Below are 21730 nucleotides of genomic sequence, written 5' to 3'. Positions count from 1 at the left end.
ATTGCCAGTCCAGGTGAATTGGGCTGACTGACTTGTGACCCTTAAAAGACCCCTTTCCCTTTTCTACATCTACTTTTTTTTGGCCGGGGGTGGGGGGCAGGATTGAACCCAAGGGTGCTGAACCACTGAGCCACATCCCTAGCCCTTTTTTATATTTTATTTAGAGACAGGGTCTCATTGAGTTGCTTAGGGCCTTTCTAAGTTGCTTAGGGCCTCACTAATTTGCTGAGGCTGACTTTGAACTCACGATCCTCCTGCCTCAGCCTCCTGAGCCTCTGTGATTACAGGTGTGCGCCACCACACCTGACTTCCTTCTCGCCATCTTAACACTTCTTATCTATTTGATAACATCCTTTCTATTTTCCTCTGCGGGTTTTGAGGAATTTCTCTTCTTGCAATAGTAAAAGATATCCTAAAGAAGGGGAGGGGCTGGGATGTGGCTCAGTGGCAGAGCACTTGCCTGGCATTCGTGAGGCACGGGGTTTGATCTCCTGCACCACATAAACAAATTAAATAAACAAAATAAAGGTATTGTGTCCATCTACAACTAAAAAAGTATTTAAAAAAAAAGAATAGGGGGGAGAGGGCTTAGTGGCAGAGCGCTTGCCTAGCACGTGTTTGATCCTCAGCACCATATAAAAAAATAAATATATAATATTCTACAATTAAAATGCACACACACACATATGTGTATATATATATATATATATATATATATATATATATATATAGAGAGAGAGAGAGAGAGAGAGAGAGAGAGAGAATATAGAAGGAAGAAAGGAATGGAGTAAAAGTGGTCTCTAGCATGGCCTCTTTCATTCATCTATATTATTGGATGATGGTAATAACACTGTTCTCTGATCAGGGTTTCCTTTGTGTTTTTCAACTTTGGAAAAGCAACAAAAAATCACAAAAGTCATGATCCTTACTTTTTTTTTTTAATGAACTTGGTCAGGAAAAGAGAGAAGGGAGCAAGAGAATGCCCTGTCTTCAGGCCTGGCCAGCCTCAGTGAGTAGATGACACGTTGGCTGTGGGACCTGAACACGTCACTCCACATCTCAGCAGCAAAGTCTCTGATCTACAAAAACATGCCCATGGTGATGCTTGTATTGTCCCACTAACACATTTTTCCCTTTGTTCCCTACAGGTCATCCTCCATCCCACCCCAAACAGCCCCAAACAGTCTGAGTGGCACAAAATGACAGTCTCCAAAAACTGCCCCGATCAAGACCTCAAAATCAAACTTGCCGTCCGGATGGATAAGCCCCAAAACATGAAGCACTCTGGGTAAGTGTCTCGTCCCCATGTGGTCATGTGGGACACGTGTCCACTCCTTTTCCAAGACAGAAGTCAAATGAGGGCTGGGCATGTAGTTCAGCAGGAGAGCAGGTGCAGAGCCCTGGCCGGGTTCCATCCCCAGCACTGCAAAAAAAAAAAAAAAAAAAAAAAAATGAACAAAACAAAGAAAACAAATACAAGACTGATCTTCAGAGAACTACATGGAAGGAAGTCGAAAACATTCATAAGAGGTTATTAAAATATTTGACTGGGAAGCCAGGTGCAGTGGCACATGCCTGTAATTACAGCAACTCGGGAGGCTGAGGCAGGAGGATCTTGAGTTCAAAGCCAGCCTTAGCAACTTAGGCCCTAAGCAACTTAGTGAGACCCTGTCCCTAAATAGAAAATAAAATAAGAGCTGGGGATGTGGCTCAGTGGTTAAGTGCCCCTGGGTTAAATCCAAAACCAAAAAAAATTGACTCTGAAAGTTACTCTGAGCTTCCTCACTTCTGATGATCTCTGTATTGGCTTTTTCGCCATCAACAGAGAATAATTTCCTTCTCTTCCTCTGAGAGGATTTCCAGTACTATTCAAACCCTGCAGGAAGCATGCCAAGGGGTCTAGTGTGGGGAGTTCTTCTGGGTCCCATGCCCCTTGTCACAGGCCTAGAGCTCATCCAGACTACAAATCACCCACTTGTGCCCCTTGGTCAGCAACTGCCCGTGTGAGCTGGGAGCAGCTGCTATAGCCATGTTGGAGGTCAGTTCCCACTGGAACTTTCTGAGAGTTTGCTGCCACATAGAAATGAATGAGCAAAAAATAATGAAAAATTGTGATTATCTTCATTATCTTAGAGGTTGGAGTGCAATGAATAACTAGGTAAGTTCAAGGAGGACAGAATAGGACAAGAATAGGTAAAATATGGTTTTATTTTACAAAGCCACCGGTGAGCAATGAATTCCTTAAAAACACAGTCAGACCCAAGGTGGCCTACATCAGGAGTGAACAGCCTAAGCTGCATGAGGAAGTGTTTATTGATGACTGGGCCTATGTTGAGACGTGGCCTATTAAATAAGTTGGGAACAGTTGTGCTGTGTAGTGACCTAGGGACGTTTACCAAGTGCTCTGCAGGGCCTATTGGCCAACCAGCTATCATTCTGCTTGGCCTTTCTGGTCACCAGAAATGTCCCCTTAATTCTTTTCCTTTTTTTTTTTTTTTCTTTTAATGAATTCACTTAGGATAGGGCTCGAAGTGGTAACCTCACCATGAAAACTGAGGATTATCTGTTTGTAGTGGAGGTTTGGGGAATTCAGACACCTGAGATCAAGGCCTAACCATGGATTAAAGCAAGTTGAAACAGAAGTTCATGCAGAGTCCAGGAGGGTGTGACCAGAACAGGAAGAGAACATCCCCTTAGAGGAGAGCCCACCACAGAATGCAGTCAGAGAGGAGAGAACAGGACCCTCCCCCTAGGGCCTCCATGTTCTTGGGAGCAACCAAATCCATAGAGGCCAGGGAAAGATAGCTACCTGCCAATCAGGGCACAGAAGGGTTCAGGTCCAGAAGACTCCAGAGAGAGCAGGGCCACGAGTAACCTGGAGACGTGGAACAGAACAGAACCCAGGCTTCAGTTTGGCCTTGGAGAATTTGCATTGAACTTCCTTGAGACCAGATTATTCCCAGAGCCTGAGATGGAATTATGTCAGGATGTGGGGGAGTGGGCCAGGCCCTGACTACACACACAGTTGGTCCTTCCTGAGGAACTTCAGTCAGCCTTTCCTCAATCAAATTGGCATCTCAGAAAGCTTTCTTGAGGTCAGCTCTTCTTCTCCCCTATCACACTCCTAGCATATATTCCAGAAACATTAATGGCATTTCTCCCTAACACCATTTCCCTTTCAAGAGTCAATATCCTAGTTCCAAGACAAAGGAATTGAGTATTCTGTTCACTTCCTATAGTATTCATTTCCTTCCACAACGAAAGATCCTGCAACCTTAACAAAACCTGGGTTCATAAAGACTCTGTTACAGTTTAGATATGAGGTGTCCCCCAAAAGCTCATGTACGAAATAATGTGAGAATGTTTAGAGGCAAAATGATTAGATTGTGATCAGTGGATGAATCCCCATGAATCCCCTCACAGGGGTTAACTAGGTAGTAACTGAAGGTGGGTAGGGAGCAGCTGCAGGAGGTAGGTCATTGGGGTATATATTTTGTCCCTGGTGAGCAAATCAATCTCTCTCTCCCTCTCTCTCCTCCACCCACTTCCCTTCTTGAGTCATGACCTGAGCTGCTTTCCTCCACCACACTTTCCTTCAATGAACCTCTGCTTCACTTTAGTCTAAGAGCTTTGGAGTTGACCATCCATGAGACTCAAATACACTTCCTCTCTTCTACTTGTTCTTCTCAAGTCTTCTGGTCAAAGTGATGAAAAAGCTAACTAAAACGGAGTCTGTAAACATTTGCTAAAGGAACCAGAGTATGAGTGAGCAGGAATGAACGGACAAGGAGGAAATGGCAACGGAAGAGAGAATGGTAGAAAAGAGAATAAGAAAGTGGATGAGTAGATCTGTCCTCTCAACTGCTTCTTTTTAATTTCCTTAAAAGAATCAGTACCTCACCCTGCAGCCTGGGCCCCCTGGAACACTGAACTAGGAGTTTCATAAACACTGTTCTCCACAGCAACACTTGGCATGGGTATTGGTGTCCCCATTGGACAATCCCACTTCCCACATTCTTTCTTCACAGTTTGAAAACTGAACTAATCTATCTGGACTTTGGAATTTTTCTGTTGACTTTTTTGTAAAAATTAATAAATGTGTTTCAGGCTACCTTGTTGTTCTAAACAACTGAAAAAATATACAGCTTCCTCTGTCAGATGCCATAACTAATTTGTCTGCCGAGGCCACCATTTTAAAATGACCAATCGAGCCTAAAATACCTCTGAAAGTGAGCAATGAGTTCCTTTAAAAACACAATCAGACCCAAGGTGGCCTAAATCAGGGGTGAACACCCTAAGCTGCATGAGGAATGATTCAGGGAAAAATAAAAAATGTTCATGGACAATATTTTTTTTCATTTAAGCTTAAAATAGTTTTATTGAGTCCTATTATGTGGGGAAGGGTGATAAAATTATCAAAGCAACATCACAGCTTAGAAAATGAGAGGTGGGGGAATTTTTAAGAAGCATGGCTAAGATTATATATATATATAATATTCAATTTAACACATAAGATGAAAATCAGAATTACTGTGAAATATTCCTCGATGAAGTGAAACAGATCCTTGAATGAACCACGGATCTATCTAGAATAACCTTATTAAAGAGAAAAATGCCAATGAGAAAAATCAACACTGTTTTTTTTCTTTCTTTCTTTCTTTTTTTTTTTGGTCTTAGAACAGGGGTATCTGGGCACATTTGAGAATTAACAACTTCAAAGTGGCTTTCTAATTTTTCATCTTTTACCTCCAGATGGTGCTTTCAAGTTCCAGAAGTGTCTTCACAGCCACTTTCTCATTTCATCCCTGAGACAGCCTTTACAGGAATTGGGAAAGATTGCCCCCCCCATCTTAAGAAAATGGTCCCTTCCTCCACCCACATACTCAGACCCACCACCTTGGAGTCCTCTTTGACAAGTCTCATTCTTTCTCACCACACGTCTCATCCATCATCCAGTTCTGTTGGCTCCACCCTCAGGATCTTCTAGAGCTCCCCGCCCGTCCCCACCTCCTTCTCTGCACTGGGCCCTGTGCCCCCTTCCCCTCTCCCCTTCACTTGAGCTGTTCCCCTGTTCCTTACTTGGCTTGCCTGCATTCTGTTTCTTACTCTGAAGCCAGGGTGGTTTAAAAAAAAAAAATAGGAGCCTGATCCTGGCATCTGAATGCTAGGAAACCTCCCATGAGTCCCCATCTCATTCCAAGTAAGGACCAGCACTGTTACCATGGCTACAAGGCCCCGATCGCTGACCTTGATCACTACTGCAGCCCCTGGCCTCCTTGGACCTCCCCAAAGAGGTTCCCATCAGGACCCCTGCCCTTACTGTTTCCCCTGCCTAGGATATCACCTTTCCTCCATTTGGACGTCCCTATGGCTCACCTGGATCTCTGCACATCTCTGCATCTTCTCAGCATATCCCCTTGGCCCCCTGGGTCATGTGTCCCCTCTCTCCCGCCCTTTCTTCCTTTGCTTTTAGCAGTGCTCCTGTCCTATCCTACCCTACTCTATCCCATGTGTTTCTTTGTTCGATAGTTTATTGTCTTTCTTCCTTACTAGGCTGTGAGTTCCTTGTTGGAAGGGACACTTGTCTCCTTTGGTTGCAATACCTCATACAGGGTTTGATATCTTGCAAAACTGATTATTGGTTGCATAGAAAAATAAGTGAATGAATGAATCCTCCACTTGGCAGGTAGAGAAACAGAGGGATAACATGATAACAGGACTCGCCCATGTGAGAGTGAGCCTCAGTCCTGGGTCTACGTTTGTTTACTCCTCTCAGTTCCATCTTAACCAAGGACTAAAACACATTGTTCCACGTGGCTCTGCTTTGGATTCATTCAAGGAACCACAGTCCACCACCCAAGAGTCAGTCACAGATATTCTGATTTTCCATCTACGTGCTAGCAAGCCTCAAAGGAGACAGAGTTTAGAGCCCTCCATCATTAAGATCCCTTTTTCCTCTTCTGTTTTCCTAACTGAGCCTCTGTTCTAGGATTCTTTGTCCTTCAAAACCATCCCACTCCTTTGTCCTCCCCGTGGTCTCCAGGACACCAGGACTGCTGGCAACAGACACTCAAACCAGACCGCCTAGATTTTCGGGATTTGATTTTATCTCCCTGGTTGACTTCCTAACTCTAAATGCCATACCAAGTGGTTTGACCTTGTTGTTCAGACATTCTATATTCTTCCTGGTTTTCTTGCAATTCTTGAGAGAAGTCTATCAAAATCTCTGAGTGTGATTGTGGATTCTTGTTTTTTTTTTTCCTTCTGACCACTCTGTTCATTTTTGTTCCGTGTATTTTGGAGCGTGGCTATTTGATGCCTAAGCATTTAAATGATTATTTCTTCTTGATGAATTGACCTCTTTATCATTATGAAATGGTCTTCTCCATCCCTGGCAACACCCTCTCTTAAATTTACTTTGTGGGACAGGTGGAAGTGGAAGTTAGGTTTCCAAAATCTAACGTTAGCATGGGGAATCCTTTTTTATCTTTTGCTCTTTGCCTTCTGTCTTAAGAGTTCAAATGTGTCTCTCGTAGGCAGTATAGAGTTGGATCTAGCTTTTTAAACCTTATCTGAATCTCTAGATCTTATGACTGATATATTTAGCCTATTTATATTTCATGTGATTACTGACATGGTTTAAATTTATCAGTTTACTATTTGTCATCTTGCTATTTGTTTTCTTTGTCCCATCGGATCTTGTTTTCTTCCCCCCGCCCCCTTTTCTACTTCCTTTTGAAATAAGTGAATAATTTCAAGATTCTATCTTATTTTCTTTATTGTGCTATTATTTCTCAATGCCAATCAGGTCAAAGTGCCCAGAACGGAATCTTTGACACCACCACTTCCTAGCTCTAGGCAACTTGCTGAACTTCTCTGAACTTCCTTTTGCTCAGCATAATATGGAGGTAGCATGGTGCTTATCTCATGGGTTGTGGTAAGGATTAAATGAGTTACTCCATATTGGGCACCTTGAGCAAGGTTTGATGCATGGTAAGGGCTAGAGCCACACAAGAGTGGTTGGTAGTGGTGGAAGCTGTCATCCGTGTTGTTTGTCCCATCCCTTTGCACTCTCTTCCCCAAACCATGCTTCTTCCTGCTGGGCAGCGGCCCCACTGGTGAGGCACCTACAGCCTCCCGACCCTCCCTCTTCTCCTGCACTCCCATAAACGAGCAGGAAGCATCCCAAGTGAATTTCTGTCTCACTGTGACCTCTCTCCTTAAAAGAAATTCTCACAAGCAATTTCTAACAAGGAGCAAGGATCAAGAGATCTGATATATGACATGGTCACTTTGGTTAATAATTATATATGGTACACTTGAAAATCACTGAAAGTATTTTGTAAGTATTCCCATTATTAAAAAATGATGATTATGTGAAATAATCACAAATTAATCTAACTTAGCCATTCCACAATGGCTAAGTTATATATAAGTGGTATATATACCTATTTCAAAACATCTGGGTATATATACCACATATATATATATATATATATATATATATATATATATATATATATATAACTTGTATATGTCAAGTAAAAATAAATCTAAAAGATTAAATCTTGAAGTCATAAAGAAGAAAAGAAAGCCAGACATGGTGGCCCACACCTGTAATCCCAGCAGCCTGGGGGGCTGAGGCAGGAGGATCACGAGGATTATAAAGCCAGCCTCAGCAAAAGCAAGGCCCTAAGCACCTCAGTGAGACCCTGTCTCTAAATAAAATACCAAATAGGACTGGGGATGTGGCTCAGTGGTTGAGTGCCCCTGAGTTCAACCCCCCACTACCCACCCCCTGCAAAAAAAAAATGAAAAAAGAAAAATGAAAGACCCTTTCTCAAAAGCCCCTATGATGCTCCAGGCACTGAGGTGGCACAGGGACATGGAGACAGCAAATGCAGCCGTTCCTCCCGCAGGGCCAGGCCACACTCTCCACCCAGACCAGAAGAGCACCAATGCCAGCGACTTTTGACTTCAGGTCCCCTGACGATGAAATGTTGGCCCATCTCTGGTTTCCATGTCCCCTTCAGCCATCCTGACCTGCATAAGTGCCAGGAGCAGATGATTCTGGAAAATGTCCTTTCCCTGCACTTGATGATGCTCATTCCAAGGCATCCTAAAAGAACACGCACCATAAGCCATTTTCTCCATGAGTAGTTACTAAGCACCCACCATGTGTGAGGCGGGTGCTAAGCACAGTAGATGCTTAATGAGCAGATCTATGCTGCCATATGAAGTTCACAAACACCACACAAACCAAGACTGTCCTTGTGTGTGTGTGTGTGTGTGTGTGTCTGTGTGTATGTGTATGTATACAAATAAAAAGTTACAAGCATTACCACGGTGCTTACCTGACACATTGCTCCAGGGCAGAGGGACACTGAGGACAGGGTAGTCCTTCATCACTCAGTGACTTTGGGGGATTCAAAACTCTAGGATATAAGTTCAACCCAAACCCGTCTTCCTCTTCTCTTTTTAGTCCTCGCTAGCTCCCTCTCACATAGCTCAGATACCCTCGGCAAATGACAGAGATGCCAATGACACATTGGCATGGCTTTCATAAGATGCTACAAGAAAAGGATAGATTGGAATTGGGGTGTAAAATATGACTCAGAGCTCTAAAACCAAATCTTGTTTGATTTCCCAACAGATGTACACCCAAAAGCCAAATATAAATTCAAATAAGGAGTCCCAAAGTGAACCCTTTATAAAATTGATAGCTCTGTGCTCTTTCTACCACGGCTACCATTTCTGCTGCTATGAACATGAACATAGCAACAGGAAGGATTGACATCTCTGGGATCTCACTGCACTAAACCCTGGAGTCACATAAACTCCATAAATCTTCTCAACCACCCTGTGATACTGTGTGTTATGTTATTCCCATTTAACAGCTCAGAAAACTGAAGAGTAGGGCAGGTAAGCCAAAGGAGAGTTAATGGCAGGAACAGAATCCCAACTTAGAAGCTGGGGTTGGGGTTGGGGCTCAGTGGTAGAGCACTTGCCTAGCACTGAGGTTCCATCCTCAGTACCACATAAAAATAAATAAAGGTATGTGTCCATCTCCAATTGAAAGAAAGAAAGAAAGAAAGAAAGAAAGAAAGAAAGAAAGAAAGAAAGAAAGAAAGAAAGAAAGAAAGAAAGAAAGAAAGAAAGAAAGAAAGAAAGAAAGAGAAAAAGAATTAATTCACACTTAGGTATTGCCCCCAGTCTGAGATATAATCAGTAGACCCAACTGCCATGCACAATACTGGAATGCGGATTTATCGAAGACAAATCCAAATTTCCGAATCTCCAGACAATCCAAAGAGAAAGTCGAGGGTACACATAGAGAGATCAGGCTGCAGGGAGAGGTGCTCAAAGGGAGAGCCACCTGTGTGTCTGCAACCACAGAACTGCCATCTGCTCCAGGTACCGCACATTCTGTTCGACAAACATGTTTCAACCCGAGCAAATGCAGAGCCAGCCCTGACTACGGAACCAGGGCCCTGCAGCTCTCAGCTCTTCTTGGTTTCCACACCTTCTGGCATGTGCCATGGTCGCAAAAAATCCCCAGGAAAACCTCAGAGTGAAAGCCCCACCCTCACCCAGAGACAGTGGGACTTTCCCAAGGAGAACTGATGTAGGGTTTCTCAGATCCCATCAGCTTTTTCTTTCAGAAGCTCTTAACCAGAAAAAGATGAATAGCCATTCATTTTCTAAAATTTTTTAAATTTGAATTTATTTTTAAAGAATCCATAAAAACATAAAATTGTACATATTTACCGAATCCCATGTAATGCTTCAGTGCTGGTATACATTGTATGGGTTAGACAGCTTTTGGTCATTGTAACCAAAATATCTGACAAGAATATAATAAATCTCTTCTCCTAGGAGGCAGGAGGATCGCGAATTCAAAGCCAGCCTCAGCAAAAGCAAGGCCCTAAGCAATTCAGTGAGACCCTGTCTCTAAGTAAAATATAAAATAGGGCTGGGGATGTGCCACAGTGGTTGAATATCCCTGAGATCAACCCCCCACTACCCACCCCCTGAAAAAAAAAAAAAGAAAAATGAAAGACCCTTTCTCAAAAGCCCCTATGTTGCTCCATAAATCTCCTAGGAGAGGTTTATTTTGGCTCATGATTTCAGAGGTTTCAATTCATGGTTGGTTGACTCCATTCCTTTGAGCCTGAGGTGAGGCAAAACATCATGGCGGAAGGGTAAAATGGAAGAGAGCTGTTCTACTCATGGCAGCCAGAAAACAGAGAGAGAAAGAAAGGAAAGAAAGAGGCCAGGGACAAGATATAGTCCCCAATGTTACTCCCACTCAGTGACTGACTTCATCTAACCACACCCCACCTGCCTATATTTTCCACCTTCTCTCAATAGTCCAGTCAAACCACTAATCTATCAAATGGATTGATCTACTAATGAGTTAGAGTCCTCATGATTCAATCACTTCTCAAAATCCCCACCTGCAGGATCTGGATGTTGATGCACTGGGGACCAAGTCTTCAACACACGCTCTTAGGGAATATTCTACATCCAAACCATAACATTATGTAATGCTTAAAGTAAGGTATCACTGCTTATCACATTTTTATGATGAAAACATTCAAAATCCTTTCCTCTAATTCTTTGAAATATATATACGTACACAATTATTATCTATAGTCACCCTACTATGCAATAGCACCCCAGAGCTTCTTGCTTCTTCTACCTGTTCCTTGGTCCCCAGAAGTCATCTTCTCTCTATCTACCTCCATGTTCTTTATTCAATGAAGAAACCCAAGTTTATCATCCAGAATGGAAAGAGGAAGCTCATGGGGGAGAGGCTGCTTCAGAATCAGACGGCTCTGAGTTTAGCTTCTGGCCGTACCACTCACCAGCCCTGCACACGTGACTTAACTTTCTCAGCCTCAGTTTCCTCAACTGTGAAATAAGAATAGTAGCGCAGCAAGGTAGTTAGTAGTAACTCTGTGCTTTCTGGGAGGTATTAGTCCAAGGATTTTGTATTTGTGCTTTAATCCTTTCCACCTTTCAAATAGGTACCATGGTTATAATTATGTATTACAGCAGTACAATATTATTTTCATAATCATCATAATGGGGTACTAGCATTATCCCCTTTGTATGGATGAAAAACTGAGGCAGGATAAGTCTACTAATTTGTTCAAGGTTGCAGGGACCCTCATGCAACGTGGCTCCATCTCTGAGCCCTTAACCCCTCCTGTGAGCATCATAAAATCATGTCAATGCCAGGATGAAGGACAAGGTAATGATTCAATCTGAATCCCATCCTGTGGTTTCTAGTGAACTCCTTTTTCTCTACTTCCATTCTCATCAATGAAATCTATAAACCCATTCATTAGATGTTGTGGCTTGTGAACCCTGTTATGTAGACACAAGGTAAGTGGAAAGGGTAAATAGTTAGTAGCTGCAAGAGAAAATTCTGGAAGAGAATGAGACTATTATGATCATACCAGCCATTTATTAATCAAAATACAAAAGTTTTTCCCATTTTCTTTTCTTTTTTAAGATGCTGGGGATCAAACCCAAGGCCTATGCTAGGCAAGTGCTATACCACTGAGCTATTACCCCCCAGCCCCCATATTCTTAATTTGATATTTATATAATATACTTCCCTGTGTATAAAAGTCTGAAGAGATTTTTTAACCGATTTAATGATTATTTACTGCTAATTATACATTTTTTCTTTGGACACAGATATTTCATACTAAATTAATATTTATTATGTATCTACCTCTTACCCTAACTCATGCTTATATTTCACAAGTGCTATCTCATTGACTCCTCACAACAACCCCATGAGCAAGGAGCCATAGCTGCCCTTGTTCTACAGAGCAACAAGAAAGGTAGCCGGGCACAGTGGCACATGCCTGTAATCCCAGTGGCTCAGAAGGCTCAGACAGGAGGATTGCAAGTTTTTAGAGAAGGAAAAGTTTATCTGGCTCATGGTTTCAGAGGTCTCAGTCCATTCCTTGGATCTCAAGATGAGGCAGAACCTCATGGCAGAACAGTGTGGAGGAGGAAAGCAACTCAGGACATGATCAGGAAGCAGAGAGACAGAGGCTTCACTCACCAGATACAGTATAAACCCCAAAGGCACACCTTCTATGACTGTCCTCCAACTAAACCCTGCCTGTCTACAGCTACCACCTGGTTAATCCATATCACTGGATCAACTACTGATTAGGTTGCAACTCCCATAATCTAATCATTTCACCTCCAAATGCTCCTGCATCATCTCACACATAAAATGATACACACAGCACATCCAAACCATAATATATCTTTTGTGTCCATTTCTGCCATGAAGTCATTATTATTTCAAAAAGGCTAAGAATACTGATCAGAACAGCTAGGTGTTCCATGAAATGACATTGGAAGTTGGCCTTGGCAGTAGCTTGGGGCTAATAAACTTTCCAGCCATCCAGCCATGCTGGATGGTGAACCTCAGCCTCACTCCAGCCCCCATCTGTTCTTGCCTGATCCCCTGCCACTGTCTCCCCCTGGTCTCTCCATTTTCTGTCTTGCCCCTTCCACCTGCAGGGCATTCTCTACCCAGCAGCTGATGTGATCATCTTAAATAGAAATGTAATTGTGACCAGGCACTGTGGTATATGCCTATAATCCCGGCAGATCATGAGGCTGAGGCAGGAGAATCTCGAGTTCAAAGTCAACCTCAGCAAAAGTGAGGCCCTAAGCAACTCAGTGAGACCCTGTCTCTAAATAAAATACAGGATGTGGCTCAGTGTTTGAGTGCTTCTGAGTCCTGAGTTCAATCCCCAGTACCTCCCCTGCAAAAACCCTTCCATCCTTAACTAAAATGAGTGTATTGATTTACCCTTTTAGAAAAATCAGTCCAGCTACTGTGTAATGAATGCAGCATGGGGGCAAGATTAAGGGGGAAAGAAAGGAGGCCTCTGTCATGGTCCACATGAGGATGGTGTGACTTGACTGGGACTCGCATTGGGGCTGGAAAGAGGTGGGATATACTTTGGAAGGAAAGCACAAAAAGCACGGTGATGGATTGCATGTTTATAGACGGCGTTTTAAAATCTCATCAAAATATTTATAAAGATTGCTCTGGTTTCTCAAAAGCATAGCACTCAAAATCAAATGAAATGTAACAAACAGCCCATAACAAACAGACATCAACCACTTACCCACTATCAGGAACCCATAGGATTTGAGAAGGAAAAACAAGACTCTATGCCAGGAATTTAGAAAGAAGGACCAGGCTTCCTGCCCTCAAAGAGCTAGCAGTCCCAGAGAGACAATAAATATGATGAAATCATAGCAGAGGAATGTTATCCACATGTCCCAGAGGTGACATGGAGGTGACGGTTTAAATTCAGGAAAAATATAAGCCCTAGCATGAGGACCAGCAAGATGGCAGAGTTACCAGATGTGAAACATTCTGTGTGGTCAGGAATCCCAGATAATAAAGCCCAGGCAAATTGAGTCTGGCGAAATGAGCAGGTGTACAAAATGAAGAGTATTTTGTCCCAGGGCAAGATGCTAGACCTGATCCCTCTAAGCTGAAGTCCCCCAAGTATTTGTGCCACCCACAATACATAAGATCATTTCAGTGACATGCAGACTAGCATGCATTAAATAAGTACTTAGGCATTCTAATGTCTGCTATATGGTGTGTCGAGTCTATGCCATAAAATTTCCATTCAAAATAAATCAATTCATGTTAGGTAAGTCAATTTAAAGAAAAAGCATCAAGTAAATCATACAATAGGTAGACAGATGTGGGCCAAGCCATGAGAGTGGAAAGTGAGAGGCCATCATTTGGGGCTCTTGCATGTGGACAGGGGAGACCCACTGAGAGAGTTTGCACAGGGAATTGATGTAAGAGAATTTGCAGATGGTAGGGTTCATCTCATGGTCAGGAACAGGATGGAAATCCTTCCTGTGTGCCTGAAACTAATTAATAGGATTATTTTGTTGTCCACAGAAGCAAAAATCATGGATAGGGACTAGAATCGTGGAAATGGGAAGTGGAAGATTGAGCCATGGAGAAACTTTCCAGCAGATAGAGTTTTCCAGAAGGTAGAAAATCCATTGCACTTGGAAACTGAGGAATAAGCATGAGGAAACAAAGGGACTCGGGATGACTCCCAGGTTTCTGTCTTGATGTTCTGAGTAGATTTTGCAGGGGCATGGGGTGGGGGGCAAGCAGGGAGGGCCTAAGAGCCCCTAAAACAAATCAGACAGTCAAAATTTTATTTAGGTGCATTCTTCCTTATGTTCCAAAAATGGAAATTCAGTCTGCTTCTAGGTGAATGAAGGTTTAGAAGTCGTCCAGTAGGTGTGTGTTAGCAGGTGATGCCAGTTGTGCAACTGGAGAATTTGGATGTATCTGAGTGTCACCAGATCTCTCTCCTCCCTTCAACCTGGAGAGTCTGCTAAGGGCCAGGCTCACCTCCTTTATCACTTCCAGGTCAATATGCAGGGTCCACATGCCCAATGGGGAATTGGTAATAGTGATCTGAAAATCTCCAGAGTACTTTGAGCTATGCCTCTATAGTTTTTAACATTGCTTCTTATCTCACTTTTCTATATAAAGACAAATTTCCACCAACAGAAGAACATTTGGAAAAGGGAGATGCCCTGCGTTGGTATGGAACTTCCTTCCTGTAATATGCCAGAATTAGAGCAAACGATAGCAAGGGAAGGTTTTCCTGAAGGACGCCTGGCAAGAGGTGACACAGGCGGAATTGTGAGATTTTGCACTCCACCCCAACACACACCCTAGCCTTGCACAATATCTTTCAGGAAATTCCCTACCTAAAAGACTTTTTAGCACATAAACACATTAAGTCACCAGGTGGTTTTCCAAGGTGCTTTCTAGGATCAGTCAATGCATCTGATTCAAGTCTGATGTTGGGACACAGCTCCTCCTGTCCATGGAAGTGAACCCGGCCTGCTGCTCCTTGTTCTCTACTATCTAGAGCTCCTAAATCTGCATTCTGCTTCTGGGCTCTGCATTTCCGGTGAAGGAGCACCAGGCTTCCTGGTAAAGTGTGTTCTCCTGTACTCTCACTCACACATTAATGCGGCTCTGGTCTTTCTCTTTCCCCTAGGTATTTATGGGCCATCGGTAAGAATGTCTGGAAGAGATGGAAGAAAAGGTTTTTTGTGTTGGTGCAGGTAACTCTTTAACTCAGTCTTAAGAGCTATCCGCAATAAAGATGTGCGAGGAAGAATGAATGCTTTTTCACTGAGGTGTAGCTTACATACAGGACACAAAGCTCAAACATTGTGCTAGATAAATTTTTACAGATGATGTATCCATCATTCAAAGAAGGAAACAGAACATTTCTAATACCTAGAAGGCTCCCTCTTGTTCTTTTTCCTTTTTGTATCACTTTAACGTTTAAAAAAAAATCAAGGAATGCCTGTTATTTTTTTTTCATTCTAACAATACATATTATTTAATAGATTCGATTTGGAATTATCTGGAGGAGAATACTTCACTCTCTTGGTGAGGGGGCTTTCAAAAGTCTTCAGCAATGCCCCCATAAGCATGTTTGATAAAATATTTTTTTCCAGATCAAAGCTAACCGAAGTCTTTCTGTGTCTCCACAACTTATTCATACCAGCTATTATAGACATTTTTCCACATTTACACATATAGCTCTGGCTCCATCCGCATTTAGTTCTGGATCCGTACCCTGTAGAATTTTCCCTTTTTGATGGACTTCTGGGCTTTCTCAATGTGGGTTATTATTAACAATGCCGTCCTGATATCCCAGCAGCTTGGGAGGCTGAGGCAGGAAGATCTCGAGATCAAAGCCAGCCTCAGCAACTTAGCGAGGCCCTAAGCAACTCAGTGAGACCCTATCTCTAAAGAAAATCTGAAAAAGGATGGGGATGTGGATCAGTGGTTAAGCACACCTGGGTTCAATCTCTAGTACCAAAATAAAAAGAACAATTCTATGAGGAACACCTGTGCATCTATAGCTACTGAGGCAGATGCATATATTGCTATTAATGATACATGGTAATATAAAAAGACTATCTTGGTTCTCTTGAGTGTTGTTTCTAAGACAGAAGTTTTTCAGAAATAGTAATGGTGTATCCTTGAAAAGCCTTTTTAAAAAAAATTATTTTTTGTATCAGGATCTTTTAGTTACAAAGAATTCGCCATTATTTATTTCTAATTTGCAGACTCCCCCAGAGTATATACACTGCCATTTGGTTTGCAAACTTTTAATGTAAGCTGTACTTGGAAAGACCTCACAGAGTGAGCCAGCTTGTAATTCAGTGACAAGTGGGGCTCACTGGGTTACTTGGCTAGCACTGAGAATACTACCAATCATGAAATCTCACTATAAAGCAGCACCCTTCTAGGTTTAAGTGACCTTGAAAGTTCCACCAACCCTGAACTTCCACTCTTCTACTACTCAAATACTTGCTCTTCCACTAAAGCAAAATGTAGCTCTCTGCTTATAAGCAAGATGCCATCTTTGCTTTCATAATTGCTACAAGGTAAAGCAAAACCATAAAGTAAATTAGCCAGAAGGAAAATTTGGGAATGGTCCCCCATCCCCCAAAATAACCCTTAATTAAGCCACAGAAGACATTCCATTCTGAGATGCGTTCCATCAGTCTGTCAACTTACCAATACTTATTGAGCCCCTGCTTTGTGCAGGGCACATTGAGAGGACATAGACAAGAACTAAGAAGTCTGGTCTCACTTCCAGAAAGGCCATCGGTTAGGGTTTTTAATATACAAACAGCAGAAATAGACTCAGCTAATTAAGTTTTTTTAAAAAAAAAAAAAAAGAAAGAAAGAAATGAATGTACTAGAAGGGTTGCAGGTGGCACCCAGGATTCTTGAAAAAGCTGAAGTCCAGGATGTCACGAGTGTGGTCCTAGGTCAAATGGGTTCTGACCATTTTCTATTCTGCATCACTCCACTGGAGGGTCAAATTCCAGAGAGAATCAGATTGATCCAGTGTTGGTCATGCACCTGACTTTTAGCAAGGGGAAGGGGTTGCATTTTGACTGATGATCCTAGTGGGCTATTTCCAGTGCAAACTGAGGATGCCCAGAATGGGCGCTGGGTAGGCAAAAACAGCCAATGTCTGCTTTAAAGACAGCACAGTGTAAATAGGGAGACAGGCCATGGAAAGAAGCAGTGCTGGATGGGGTAATTCTTGCCCCTCGGTGCTTCCTGTACTTTTGGCAAAGCACCTTCTCTTAGAATCCCTTGGGAGGGTGCCTGGCCTCCCCTAGTAGGCGTTGTGCTATTTCAAGACCAGTTCTGTTTCTGATTCACCTCTGGCCTTCCCTTTGCCACCACACCTATACACACTTCCTAGCCAGTGTCTGCTATGGGCATCCAGGACCTGTTGGGAGGAACAGGAAGAAACAGAGAGAAGAAGAACTCAGGCAATGCCTGGCTGGTTCTGAGAAAAGACAGAGCACGTGGCCTGGACAGTGGGTGAGACATCTTCCCAGAGGAACTGGACAAGTGACCCTTGTCCCATGGCATGGATCTCCCCTCCACCCTGAGGCCACCAGCAAATGCTCCACGGGATGCGTGACTTTCCACCAGGAATCTTCCCAATGACAAAGTGCTTAGAAGACTTCGCTGATCTCTTACTTTGGAAGAGACTTTAGAGGGGGAAACTCTTTAGGAAAACAGCAAGAGGAAATGGGCCAAAAATCTCAGCAGAGCCGTGTCTGTGCAATCTGTGCTGGACCGAGAAGGAGAGAAGGATTTTTTTTTTTAGGCTGTGCAACTGGAACACAGATGTTTTAGGCCCTTCACACTGAGCCTTCCTCCAAGAGAAGATGAGAATCACACAGTAGCTCCAAAGCAAGCTGTGTGCTCACTTCTGAAAATCATAAAAGGGCATCTAAGGCTCGGCGGTTTTCCTAGAAAGGCAGAAGAGATGAATTTCAGGATTTTGTGAGGTTTTTTTTCATGCAAGTCAGATTCTGATTCATTTTGAAGAGCCATTGAGGTGCACTGGGTGCCTCCATCCCCCAGGTTAAATATCCCATTTCAACCTACATCAAATTCCTCCCTTACACCCTCAGGGACCTGCAGAGGTGAAATGACAGCCCCATCATCACCAAGCTAATGGGGAGCCTGTATGAGAACTCAGGTCTTCTGCCTCCATCTCTGCCCTATTTATTTATTGCAACAATGCCTAAATCCAATTTTGGTGGCCTACCTAAAAAATAGCGTTTGTATAATTTGGGAGATTTTTCCATTTTTTTTTTCTTCTCCCCAGTTTATGTGATCCCATTGAAAAGCACTATATCAAAATGATAACGAGAAAAAAAACCCACTCCCTTTAAAATAACCTCAGTTGACAACAGGGCTGCAGGAGACAAGTTCAAGGTCACCCATCCTGGCCCAATTCAGAGGAAGCAAAAATGGGCTAGGTTGTTTGAAAAATGAATGGCCGTCCAGGCAGTGAATATAGGCCCTCCAATAGCTGCATGCAGTGAAGAATATCATTTGTTGGACATGACAATGATTTCTAGTTTTGTTTTGTTTTGTTTTTAGCCACACTGACACTCAAAATGCTAAAGTGAAACTAGAAGACCTAGTCTGGTCAAATCTGTGAGAAGGTGTGGGAGCTGGGAAGGGAGCAGACTCCCCTAAATCTGCCCTGGTCTCCCAGGCAGCCTCAGTGGGATATGTTGGGGGGACATTATTAAAAAAAACATGAAATAGAATAGTTATTGACCCAAATGACTTTCTGTATCTTTGTTCCTCTCAGTTCAGATGTTATGTCTTATGCAATCTATTTTATAGAGTTGGCAACCCATAATTCCCAAAATACTTGTGATTTTAAACATTAAATTTAATATATGGGCTGGGTTGTGGCTCACAGGTGGAGCACTCACCTAGCATGTGTGAGGCACTGGGTTCGATCCTCAGCACCACATAAAGTAAAATAAAGATACTGTGTCCACCAAAATAAAAAATAAATAAATATTAATAAAAAATTTAATACAGAGGAAGTGGTTTGAAAACCCTAAAAGAAAGAGAGAACATCCAATATCAGTATCCCCCGCCCAACAGTCTACTTTAGTGTTTCTTACATACAAGTAGTTAAATCCTCCTACATGAGATCCCTGCCTAATTCAAATACTAGGGGAAGAAAATGATGGTTGATAAAGAGGTATCCTTCTAGCCAGGGACAAAGGACATCATCAGAGGGGTGTTGAACCCAAGCATGCACAAGGCCCTGGATTCGATCCCCAACACTACCAAAAACTCATACCCATTTAAAGATAAGGAAACTGTGTCACAGCAAAATTATTTGAACTGTCTGGGGTTACACAGCTTGTAGAAACTTAATGGGTCTGAAAATCAAATCCAGTCTGTACAGCTCCAAAAACGCGCCTCCTCTACCACGCCAGATGGCCTTCTTGACGTCAGTCAGGAGTCTGGGATTGACATGTTATAATCCTTTGTTCACAACCACATCACGTTACAAATGGTCCTTAGTCTCCAGCAGTTGGGTGCCTCATACCATAAAAATTTTGTCCATCCTCAAATCTTGGTTCATTCAACTACTTTATGAATACCTTGTCCAGCCACCAGGCAGGCCATATCCTCAGGTCTCACAGTACCTTACCAGAGCTTAAATTATACTACAGAGCCACAGTAACAAAAACAGCATGGTATTGTCACCAAAACAGATACATAGACCAATGGTACAAAAGACACAGAAACAAACCCACATAAATACAGTTATCTCATACCATAAAAAGGTACCAAAACTTACATTGGAGAAAAAATAGCCTCTTCAACAAATGGTGCCGGGGAAACTGGAAATGCATATGTAGCAAAATGAAATCCAACCCCTATCTCTAACCCTGCACAAAACTCAACTCAAAGTGAGTCAAAGAGATAAGCACTAGAACAGAGTCTGCACCTAACAGAAGAAAAAGTAGACCCAAATTTCCACCATGTTGGCTTAGGAACTAATTTCCATAACAAGACTCCTAAAACACGGACCTCTCCTGTTATTATTTGTCACCATGAAAATAACACTAGTCTGAAATAATGTGATTAATGTCTGTGCTTGACACAAGGGTAGAAATCATGTCTGGGTTTCTGCATCTTTATTTTCCTGAAATGAACACAATACCTAAGTATTTACTAAAAGAGCAAATGAGCCATAATAAAGAACTCATTTCTAAAATACATGTATATGGACTTTGGGAAAAACTGGTAACCAGAGCCAGTAAAAGCAACCGCTGATTAATTCTCAAGGAACAGCAAGAATAGGGAATTTAGAAAAAAAAATGTATCCCACTGTTAAGTTATACATCCAAGTATTTTAATCTTTTATAGACAGAAGGGGAAGGAACTTCAGAGACAATAAAGGGCCAACCTTATTAAATCACAACTGGATTGTGCTTGATAAATACCCTGGTAACTCAGAGGCAATCTTAAAGGTTTTGGATAGATCCTATATATTAGAATGGTGAATCTCAAATATAAGTATACATTAAGAAACATCTGAGACATGATCCCAATGGCTCAGGAGGCTGAGGCAGGAAGATCCAAGTTCAAAGCCAGCCCCAGCAACTCAGCAAGTCTCTAAATAAATCAAAAGGGCTGGGGATGTGGCTCAGTGGTTAAGCATCCCTGGGCTCAATCCCCAGTACCAAAAAAAAAAAAAAAATAGAAATGACTGAGACAATTATAAAAATGTAAACTCTTAAACTTCACCCTGACCCAAGTTTGTTTTGCTTTTTTTTTTTTTTTGGTGGGGGGGGTGTGTTCTGGTTTTTAGTGCTGGCCTTAGAACCCAGGGCCTCCAGGTCACGCACTCTACCCTGAGGTAAGGCCCAGCCCCCTGACCTGAGAAACTGATCCAATTGGTCTGACTTAAAGACTCTACCTATTCGAAACTTTCCCCCACCCCAACACACACAATGCACTACGGCAGGTGGCCGCAGGAGGCTGCAGGTCACCTTTTTCTACTTTAAACAGGTATCTGGCAAAGAGCTAAAGGGGTCCCTGTGAATCACAGGTTCAGCCACCCTTCCAATAAAGCCTTTATGGCCATCCCCTCAGAAGTCCCAACAGCCAGCAGGTGCAGTGAGTGGCACACATCAGTAACCCAGCAGCTTGGGAGGCCGAGGAAGAGGGATCAGAAGTTTGGGGCCAGCCTCAGCAATTTAGCAAGGCTCTGTCTCAAAATGAAAAATAAAGAGATGTTCTTTCCTGAGAGTCCCTGAGGTTTCTTGCTTCAACTGTGTTGGGACCCAACCAGGTGCTCCATCAAGCCCCAGCCACTCAGAGCCAGCAGCCCTTCACCACCTCTGCACAACACCCTTGAACTGACTCAAGCCATATGCCTTGCAGCTGCCAGCCAGGTAGACCGTGTCCACCTCACAGGTGCAGTAGAACTACCTCTGGGACCCAGAGGCCACCATCAACTGCCAGATCTGCATGGAGCGCTAAGCCTCTGACCTGTTCCTGTCTTACTGCTTGGACTGTGATCATGTGGCTTTGAAGAACTTTGCCGAGAACTTAACATGCTGAAAACGGATGGGGCTGCAGAACCAAGGAGGGACCCCACCAGGTGGTCGAATCTTCCTTCAGGATGTCAGGAAACCAGGCCATGAGGACTGGGAGACTCGGCTGAATGCCAGGGAATGTGCTTGGTGCTTGGGAAAAAAGTGTCAGCCAGTCACTGCTGGGACTGCACAAACTGGCCACTGACAA

The 21730-nt window shown here is 42.9% G+C and overlaps 1 protein-coding gene across 33 annotated transcripts in view; it reads left to right on the top strand.

Annotated features, from left to right (window-relative positions):
- Cadps (calcium dependent secretion activator) overlaps positions 1 to 21730 on the top strand; it is a 479644-nt gene that overhangs the window by 288584 nt on the left and 169330 nt on the right. For all 33 annotated transcript variants that reach the window (XR_013434504.1, XM_078038579.1, XM_078038583.1 and 30 more), the window contains exons 8-9: positions 1149 to 1288; positions 15102 to 15168. Coding sequence is in view for 32 of the 33 variants with exons in the window: in XM_078038579.1 (XP_077894705.1) it covers positions 1149 to 1288; positions 15102 to 15168 (207 nt within the window). In the remaining variant the exon portion in view is untranslated. The remainder of the gene's footprint in view (positions 1 to 1148; positions 1289 to 15101; positions 15169 to 21730) is intronic.

The sequence above is a fragment of the Ictidomys tridecemlineatus genome, chromosome 2 (assembly GCF_052094955.1).
Source record: "Ictidomys tridecemlineatus isolate mIctTri1 chromosome 2, mIctTri1.hap1, whole genome shotgun sequence".
Lineage (NCBI taxonomy): Eukaryota > Metazoa > Chordata > Mammalia > Rodentia > Sciuridae > Ictidomys > Ictidomys tridecemlineatus.
Note: the sequence above shows the minus strand (reverse complement) of the source record. Positions and strands in the feature narration are given on the sequence as shown.